Genomic DNA, 10686 nt, shown 5'->3' on the forward strand with positions numbered 1-10686 from the left:
AATAAAGCTCTTTTGGTTAGTGTTATAGAGGAAAACAATTCATACTATCAAAATATACAAAAGCCATAAAGGATCAGTGAAGCTCAACATGACAAAGGATTCACACATGACATATATATTTAAATATATTCCCTGCTTATCCTAGTTATTAAGTCTAGCTAATTTTTTACTTCCTTTTCAATTTATTTGTCTTATTTTCTTTTAGTTTGCTTTAAAAATAATCACTTTTTTCTATTTAGCAATTCTTATGTCCAACATTCTGTCAGACATGTTAGGTGCATTATACACATCTTTAGTTTGTGACTACAAGATTTAAAAGTTATATGTCGTGTCAAGTCAAATAAGACAAACAATTAAAATGGAGGCAACAAATTTAAAAAATTCAGAAAGAAATGAGTGAAGAGAAAGTACTATACTGGTGCAGACATGTTTATCCCCTAAGCAGAAAGACATTTTTGGCTTAAAAGGTTTTCTTCCATGAAAAAAATGAAACATATCTGCATAACTTCAATTTTTACGACACCCAAATCTATACAACAAGATTTACAAAAGTTCAGAGCCTAATTTCTAGACATGTTGGTAAATTATGCTTATCTATTTTGAGAACAATATTCTTACCACAAACAATAAAGTCACTACTTTAGCAATTAATTAAGATATTTGATAATAAAATTACAAAGAAAAGAGAAAAGAATGAAAATAAACTCTCAGTACAAAATTCAACAGGAATGATACACACAGCAAGCAGCAAGACAACAAATTGTTGTTCCACGAGGTACGACTAAAGTCAAGTGAAAGCATACCTTATGCCAAGGGTGTGCTTTGATTTGTGGAAACCTAAAATCAGTATAGTTTGGATTCATACAGCGAATTTCCTCCCTTGTCGGTGTTCCAAGTACCTATAAGATGAAGCAAATGACACAAAAATCAGTAAGCTATAGAAGTCTAGATCACTGCAAACCTGCTACAATATTTGCATCAGTAAACAAGAATTTATCACACAGCACCTTGATTATCTCAACAAGCTGGTGCACAACATTTTCTCCAGGGAACAATGGCTGCAAGAAGATTGCAAAAATTGATTAGAAACTGGAAAAGTGCACCAAAAAAGTCCGCAGAGATTTCATGGACAGTACGTAAGCTATAGAATTCTAGATCACCACAAACCTGGCCAAGAAGAAGCTCAGCAAGGACACAGCCAGCTGACCAGATATCAATTGAAGTAGTATACTCTGTTGCACCAAATATGAGTTCAGGAGCCCGATAAAACCGCGAGCAGATGTATGAGATGTTTGCTTCTCCTTTAACATGAAAATATATGGTACTTCCATAAATATAAGAACCAATCACAACCCTAAAATCGAGTAATTCTCACACAAAGGAAGCTTTTTGAAATGACATAGTCTACACCATAAGCTTGCAATAGGAAAAATTAAGATAATGAATTCACAGTCATGGGAAGTGGAAACCTATTGCTTTCTTATTTAAAGTCACTGAAAAGGTGAAAACCCCATCAAAGGTATTCATGGCATGATTATAAATTTCCACATGTCTGTCCTCCCAACAAAAAAGAAAAAAAATTACATTATGAATTTTTCAGTTCATGGGATATGCTAAGGGAGGTAACTTTTTTTGAGAAAGTATGCTAAGGGAGGTAACTTAGAATTATAGAACTGCACCATGGTTAAATAGCAAACATCAACTAACTCCAACATGGTCAGACTCAACTTAAATAAAACACAACACCTGAAAGTGGCAACAAGATCAACAAACAGGTGACTACAGAATCTGACCAATCACAAAATCATGGCTAACAGGATCTTATCCTAAGAGAATTACCATGGCCTCAGAAATATTTCAACAATAAGTATTTAACTACATGTGTTATCTGGTATTCAATAACAACTGTACGAAGAAGTCAAAATATCCTGGACATCTAGAAAGGATCAATTTACAGTTGACACAAACATTAATAAAAAAAAATGAGGCCAAAAGACCCGCCTACTAAGTCAGAATTATTACTGACCAAGTTTGAATTAAAAAACAGTGAACACATCTCAGGAAGACAGGGATCAAATCCATAATCTTTAGTACGAAAATGATAATATCCACAGAAACTCTTATGATTTACACTTACCAGCACTTTCGCGCTTCCAAAATCGCAAATCTTTACTTGGTGAGTAAGAGGGTCTACCTGTGACAGCAAACAATGACATAAGGGGAAAAAAGCCATAATTTGCTATGCAAAATTAGCAGCTTGAAAGATGCATTACCAAAACATTCTGAGGCTTCAAGTCCCTGTGGCATACGCCAGCAACAGTATGCATGTAAGCCAGCCCTCTAAATACCTAACCACGTCTAAATCTTAGTGTGGCTCGAAGCTTAGGGAACAATAATACCACTTTGTATTGTTCAAATTAAGGAAACAAAAAATACCACTCAGGAAAGCACTTCACTCACTTGATAGGTGTAAAGCTTAACATAGATGAGTGGCATTCTCTGGTTCATATTGCTATAATGCTTTAGCACTCTATACATAGTTTCTGGAACATATTCCATGACTAAATTGAGAAAAAGTTCATTTGTACTCGTAGTTGAATAGAAGTAGTGCTTTAGGCAAACAACATTTGTGTGATCCATAGTTTGTCTGACTTTCTGTAGGTAACTCTATCTAATTCACTCTCTTTCTTCTCGCTCGTATCGTATATTTTTTCTTGTTCAAAGCGTATCTGCACTGATGAAGTGGTCCACGCATGTTGAAGATAGTTGTTATAAAATTAATAGAACCTAAATGGGATACAACAACATACAAAACATACATGGAGTTAGGAACAAGATGGCTAGTTTTAATATCTCATCCTTTTTTTCTTTTCTAAAATGCTCCCTTGAAATGTTGGTGGCCATTGATAACGCCAAGCTAACCAAAAAGTTGATTCGCTAGGAATCGAATTTGTTCTGAATTTTTTCCCCTTTAATTGCACCAAAAATCCATATGAACAGAAAGAAGGCCAAATTAATTACTGCATGTGACAAAAAAACATTGAAACGCAACATTGGCGAATAAAAAAATGAAACAACAAAACTTCTCCTAAGCAAAAGCAAAAATAGAACATCAACAACAAACTCAAAATAAAAAAAAAATTACAAGTATGAAGAGACCCAGATCGAATTAATGAACAAAACAATGTGAAAATAACAACACACCAGCCAGAAAGAGATGGGAGAAATCAAAAACTGATATTTGTTGATATAAAAAAGTGGAAAAATCAAAACATCACAGCAGACTTAAATCTATTTTTTTTCTCAAGATTATCAAACTTAGCCAAAAATAAATTTTAATTGTTCATTACCTGAACGAATATTCAGATCTTTGAGTAGACGATGGAAGAAACTTGATAAAGAAGAGGAACAATCGTTCACTAACAAGAAGGAACTGATGGACAGACAACAACAATGGAATAAGTGAAGATGAAGGGACACGTAAACAATGATGTGTCCATCAAGACACCTCCACAGAAACACTAAGCTATGTGAAAAGATAAATATACCCTCAGATTTGAAATAAAAGACATTAACCACACATGTTGAAACAAGCCTTTTTTATAATAGTAGTAAAGTAATATAGATTGTTTGTTTCATTGATATGGTGAAGTTATTTTGTTTTCTTGTGAAAAATGTCTTATTGTTGTTCATTCAATATAGCTATGGGTACAATTTAGAATGTTGTTGAATTTTTTTTCTGTTATATACATCCTTCCCCCTCCTTCTCTTTAGCTTGAATAACTTTAAGTTAATTTTATTCTGTACAAATATTAATGGAGACATTTTGATTATCTATAGAAGTAATAAAAAAAATTATTAGTCGAGAACTTGCCCACATAGAAAATGAAGTACCTACAATTCAAGTCTTTTTTTCAGAATTCCTCATAGATAGTAGAATAATTATAATAAGTTATAGTTTGTTTATTTATCATAATATAAGGCAAAATTTGAAATCATATAATTCTAGATGATTGTATCAAAATATTTAACTAACAAAATCAGAAGAAAAATTAAAGTAATAGATTTACTTTTTCTTGTTTCTATATCGGAGAGATATGTGGTAAGTAATACAGAGTTTAAGAACTCTCGACTTTATGGTTTATTTATATCTATATCTATAATTTATAATATATTAAAGCATGGATTTTTCTATATCGGAGAGATGTGTGGTAAGTATTACAGAGTTTAAGAACTCTCAACTTTATGATTTATTTATATCTATATCTATAATTTATAATATATTAAAGCATGGATTTTTTTATATTTAATAAGGTATTTCACGCAATACCTTATTAGTAGATAGATTTCATAATTTAGAAACCATACTAATACATTTCTCCATTTCAAAGCTAGCAGAGTATATATTGCATCCGATTTCATTTATTGACATATTTGTTTGGAGAATTTCATAGTTCATGCCATTCTTTGCCGAGTTATAGAACGATACTGTAATCTAGGATCGATGATTATGGTCTATAGTAATAGTAGTTGCAGTAATTATTGTTAATGGTGATCTATGGATGTGTGTGAGAGGAGACTCCTAAATGTTGAATTTAAAAATTATTCAACGTGACAATGGTCATCCCATTTCATCGCAATGATTTATACAAAACATGATTCGAATAGTAATTGAGATGTGGAATATTAGCTTCCGAACCAAGCGAAGTTGTGATTAGTATCCCTGGATATTGGGGGCGAGGAAGTATGAATGCTCGACCATATTTTTCATCTATAAATATGTTGGCTATAACACCTGCTGCATCGAACATGTCACACACAACCATAAGGAAATCTCAATTAAAGTCATTATGTTTTATTATATAAATATGTATCCAAACAACAAGGGAATCAATATACACTAAAGAAATTCAGAGAATTATTATCAAAGAATTTCATTATACTTTAAGCATCTACGAGTTTTATTTACCTATGCATAAAGTCGACGTCTATCTCATTGCGCACTCAAAATCAATTAATGCTAACCTTATAGAGTCCAAATTGTGTGCAACACATGAATTGTTGAATGTGAATATTCTTTCATCCTTGTCGATACCAAGTTTGAAAAAAAAGAAAGAAAATGTGTTAAAGATGTTTGCGAGACATTCAAAACCAAGAGTAAGAATAAGTATTTAGTTTGTAATAGATGCACACACAAGAAAATCACATGTAATAACAATAAACTTCAGATAGGTTTTTCCTACTTTGTTTTTGTAACTCGAGATAATAGATAATGTATGTAATTTGAGACTCATCAGTTTGGTATAATTAGTATCATGTTAATTTTGTTTTTTTTGGTCCTTTCTACAATTACTAGACTAAAATAACTATATATTGTACATACTGTCTATTTGATTTATGTACTACTTACTACATAATGTATTGCAAATTTCAATTCGATGAGATCAATTTATACTAAAATTAAATGGTCTACATGGTCTATACTTGACGAGACCATTATTGTAATAAATAATTAATTTCTACACACACTCCGATTTTCTTGGAAATTTTGAAGTAAAATTTGCAAGTACCAAAGTTTGTTGCGAATTTTCCAACCAATCAAAATTCATTGGAAATAAGCTCGTAAGTAAATATCTGCAGATTTATAAAATCGCCAAATATGTTATTAATTTCGCATCTAATTTACCTACAAACTTATTCACAAGGAATTTTGAAAATTCACAGTTATATTTGATAAAATTTTGTGAGATGAGAAGGGATTAATTATTTTATTGTCCTTTTCTTTCTCTATATTTATTTTGTTTTTCCTTGTTCTATTTATGTCTATTTCTTTTTTCCATGTTTAATTTGTTTATACCCCCAATTTTATTAATTTAATAGTGCCTCTATTTATTTTCTTTATATTTATTTGCTTTTCTCCCCAATTTAATTAATTTAATAGTGCACACAAACTATTTAGTCAATCCTAACTAATTACTAATACTTATACTTATTATTCAGATTCCTAATTTGGGCCTCATTTATTTTTATTAAGATTAAAACGTCTTAATATGAATATACATTTAAATATTAAGATACGCATTAAGATCTAAATGAGTAAATTTGAATAAACATCTCAATGTTAAGATGTTATCTCTAAATCTGAACACTGAATTATTGGGACTGTTTGTTTTCAATATGTGAATGTGCATATGAAATTAAACATTATCAATAAAATATTATAAAAACCTCATTTTAGTAAACTAGTTTTTTTTATATAAAAAATAATATTTTGAACATTTTTATCGTAACAAGGTAATATGATTTATCTATTAAAAATTTAACATTAAGTTACATCATTAAGATGACTATTCTTTGCACTCAAAAACTACGAGAATATAATATAATGTCATGTAAAATAGTTTATATAAAGTAGTAATATAATGTTTATGAAAATATTTTATTTTATAATGGACATTTGTTATTGTTATCGATCAAATAATTAATACTTTCTAATTTTCTGAAATCGTGCTAAACATTATATCATGAATGCATATCAATTCAAATATATTGATTAAATTATGAAAATAAAGACGTATATTAAGTTAGTAAGAATAAAGAAAATTATAACGGTAAACATATAATTAACATTAATTAAATAAGAAAAAAAACTTTTATGAGATGTTGTGAAGTAGTTGAATTAAGATAGGATTCTTATTTTTGAGTCTAAATGGTGTTAAGAGTATATTATAGATCTGATTTATTCAGATGTATTTAGACTCATTAAGAGACTTATAAGAAAATAAAATAAATAAATTTAATGAATTAAATCTGAATAATTAAGATTCAGTCCTTAAAAATAAACACAATAGATGAATCTAATTGATTAAGATTCAGACCCTCATTTAAGTGCAAACAAATGAGACTTTAATTCCTACAAGACTGAGAAACTATTTAGTAATCACATTAGAGGAAGCCTTATAAGGATTAGGAGGAAACGTTATCAGGCTGAACTTTTTGTCCTATCAACCTGGTATAGAATCAGTCATTCACAAAATTACATTTAATTTTTTTCCAATTTTCCTTCAATAAGTCAATGTGTTAAAACATTTATTCTCTATTTTTAATATCTATAAATAAAGTATTTCATCCAGTTCAAATTACATTCTTTTAATATACTTAATTGAAGTATTTCCTTCGTCTCATGTGTCATCTTGAGATCCAAATATATTTTTCTTTGATAGTAATTTTTCAATTTTTTATAAAATATGTAAATTATTTATTATTACTTATAGTAAGTTTATGTCGTTTTCCCATTAGTATATATATATGTATATATATTACTTTAGATTTATCTATTGTAGAAGAATTGTATATATATTACTTTGGATTTATCTATTGTAGAAGAAAACTAAACTTTATGCTAATAACAAATATAAATAAAATATTTCCTACTTAAAACATATTCTTATTTATCGAGTAATACACAATTCAATGAAATGCAGAAAGCCATATTTCAATTTATAGTTGAGTTTTATTTAAGTTAGTCCGTGATCAATATTATTTAATGTTCTTCAATGAAAATTCAAGCCATAAGTGTTTTTCATTTCATGAAAAAATGAGAATTAAATAAAGAAAAATGAAATCGAGACATTTATTAAAACATTAAATCTCAGAAAATATTTTTAATAATATATGATAATTGGTAAAATTGTTTCACCAGTTTTAACCACATTAATTAAGAGAGTGTTTCAAAATAATAATAAAAAAATCATTTATCGCTACAAAAATGTTCCCGTAATTTCCAATTAAAGCAATCCAACTAATTCGCAACAACAAGGCCTTGAGTAATTTTCCTGGTATGTATTTTTGGTGTAAAATCTCGTTAAATAAATCCATATCTAAATTCGTAGAAACAAACTCCAAAGTAATTTTCTAACTTAAAAATGTTTAATTTTTTTAACATCCCCAACTAAATTCGAAAGTAGTTTTACTTTGGGGATTTTTCTGCCAAATAGTAAAGGGAGTTATTTGTTCATTTACCTACGAAAATGTTATGTGTAGATTGATTTCCCCAACTAATTCTCCACGTAATATTTTTGCGCCAAATTTACCTACGGATTTTCCCTGAAAAAATTATGTGGGTAAAATATTGCATAACTTAGGAATTTTATTATTTTGCATGTAAGTTCGTAGGAATTTTTTGCGGATAGAATCCCCAGATAAAAATTTTCAAATAATTCACTGTTTTCTTATAGTGACACACACGCACGCGTATGCACACATATTTTTTTTTGTATATTTTTCATTATTAGTCCCATCAAAGTTATCTATCATGAACCAATACACATAAGAAACAAATTGTTATCACAAATTATTGTGAAACAGTTAACCTATTGATATTGAAGGACCCAACTGACTTGTATGCACCTCGAGTGATTCATGACAGTTGATCAATTTTTTAGAACATTAATTTTATTTATTTATGTGTGAAACATGAGAAATAGTGAGTAGTTACATAAATAGATATGAATAATCTAGTGTACCATAAAAGATCCCTGCATTACAAGGATATGATTAAACATGCATGTATTGTACATCGTTTTCAGATTCTATTTTGTGATTATGTCGGTTATTATTAGGGAAACTTTCACATATAACCACTAAAAAATAGCTTAATTATTTTTTGTAACTATAATTTGATAATTATAATTCATAGTTACATGTTATATGAAGGAGAGAGGCGAGTGAGACTGGGAGAGAGAAGAGAGAGGCGAGACAGAGCAAAAAGTGAGAGAAGGGTGAATTGTATATTATACATATGTATTTGAATACATGGAAAACAAGATTGGGAGAGAGAGGAGAGAGGCGAGCGAGATTGGGAGACGGAGGAGAGGGACGAGCGAGATTGGGAGACGGAGGAGAGGGACGAGCGAGATTGAGAGAGAAGTGAGCGAGAGAGGACAGAGAGTGGGAGAGAGGTGAATTATATATGTATATTGGTTAGATTATTGTATATTATACATATGCATTTGTATAAAAAGCAAACGAGATTGGCAGAGAGGGAGGAGAAGGTGAGTGAGAGAGGGCAGAGAGTGGGAGAGAGGTCAATTATATATGAATATTGATTAGATAATTGTATATTATACATATGTATTTCTATATTCTAGCGAATTATACATATAGAAATGTGGTTAATTACACAAATTCGAAGTCAGCCCACATAATTAGTGTATAATGTTAGTTGTGAGTGATAATTATAGCAAACCATAGCTATAATAAATCATTAAATAGTATAAATTTATTCAACCGCATAATCTTCCCTAATTATAATTGGTATACTTAGTTGAATCGTTAATTTAACTTTTGTCCAAGATTGATCACATGTGTGAAAAATTGAAACGTATTTACTTAATTTTTTCTTTAACAAATGAGTTTTGAAACAACAATATTTTAACTAAGATTCATTCTTTTGAGTTTTACTTATTTTTTTTTAAAAAAAAATTCTTCGAATTGTGAATGCAAACTATGAGCTCAAATTAAACACTAAATATGAAAACGTATGTAATTAAATAAGAAAAAACTACAAAATATAGCAAACATCAATATATATTTAAGATAAATAGTTATAATTACTTATTGTTATAAAAGGAGAGCAAAATGCAATAATACTAAATAAGAAATGGAAGACAAATATTAATGAAAAATATAGAGTAGACAATAATATTCTTTTATCTCTTTTGTTTTTGTATTTTCTAAGGGTGAAGATCATCCTCTTATAGGATGTTTAAATCATCCTTTTACAATATTTGATAATACGTTACTATAATAAATAATTAATATAATAAATGTATACATTACTAAGATATATTAAAGAAACATCCACACAAATAAGTGGATTTGTAACACTCCCCCTTGAATGTTTATAGATAATGTGCCTCGTTAAAACCTTACTAGGAAAAATTCCGTGAGAAAAAGCCTAGAAAAGGAAAAAGAGTACACATATCTTGTAATACGCTTTGAATGCTGCCTCATTAAAAACCTTACCAGGAAAACCCAATGGTACAAAACCATGGCTAAGGAAAAAAGAGTACAGTGCGTATTTGCTCCCCCTGATGAAAAACTTATTTGATATCTTGGAGACGACACATCCCAATCTTACATCTTAGCTTCTCAAATATTGACGTTGGCAATACCTTAATAAAATAAATCTGCAAGATTATCATTTGAGTGAATCTGTTGAACATTTGTCTCACCGTTTTGTTGAAGATCATGTGTGAAAAAGAATTTGGGTGAAATATGCTTTGTTTGGTCTCATTTCATATATCCTCCTTTTAATTGAGCTATGCAAGCAGCATTATTTTCATACAATATTGTTGGAGTCTTTGTTTGCATAGACCGCATAATTGTAGAATGTGTTGAGTCATTCATCTCAACCATACACACTCTCGACTGGCTTCATGAATGGCTATTATCTCTTCATGATTTGAAGAAGTAGCAACTATTATTTGCTTCATCGAACGCCATGATACAACTGTACCTCCATAGGTGAATAAATAGCATGTTTGAGATCGGGCTTTATGCGGATCAGACAAATACCCTGCATCTGCATAACCGATCAATTCTGACTTGGATGCATTAGTATACAACAGTTACATATCAATTGTTCCTTGAAGAAACCTGAATATATGCTTAACACCTTTCCAA

The 10686-nt window shown here is 29.7% G+C and overlaps 1 protein-coding gene across 1 annotated transcript; it reads right to left on the reverse strand.

The window, feature by feature from the left end:
• Positions 1-716: 716 nt before the first annotated feature.
• On the reverse strand, positions 717-2676 carry LOC107003968 (shaggy-related protein kinase eta-like). Its single transcript, XM_015202195.2, has 6 exons — positions 2461-2676; positions 2274-2348; positions 2138-2194; positions 1168-1308; positions 1008-1058; positions 717-899 (listed from the first exon to the last, which is right to left on the reverse strand). The coding sequence occupies exons 1-6, from the start codon at positions 2638-2640 to the stop codon at positions 720-722; spliced, it is 684 nt and encodes a 227-aa protein (XP_015057681.1). The 5' UTR covers positions 2641-2676; the 3' UTR covers positions 717-719.
• Between the last annotated feature and the right edge of the window lie 8010 nt (positions 2677-10686).

The sequence above is a fragment of the Solanum pennellii genome, chromosome 11 (assembly GCF_001406875.1).
Source record: "Solanum pennellii chromosome 11, SPENNV200".
NCBI classification, from domain to species: Eukaryota; Viridiplantae; Streptophyta; class Magnoliopsida; order Solanales; family Solanaceae; genus Solanum; species Solanum pennellii.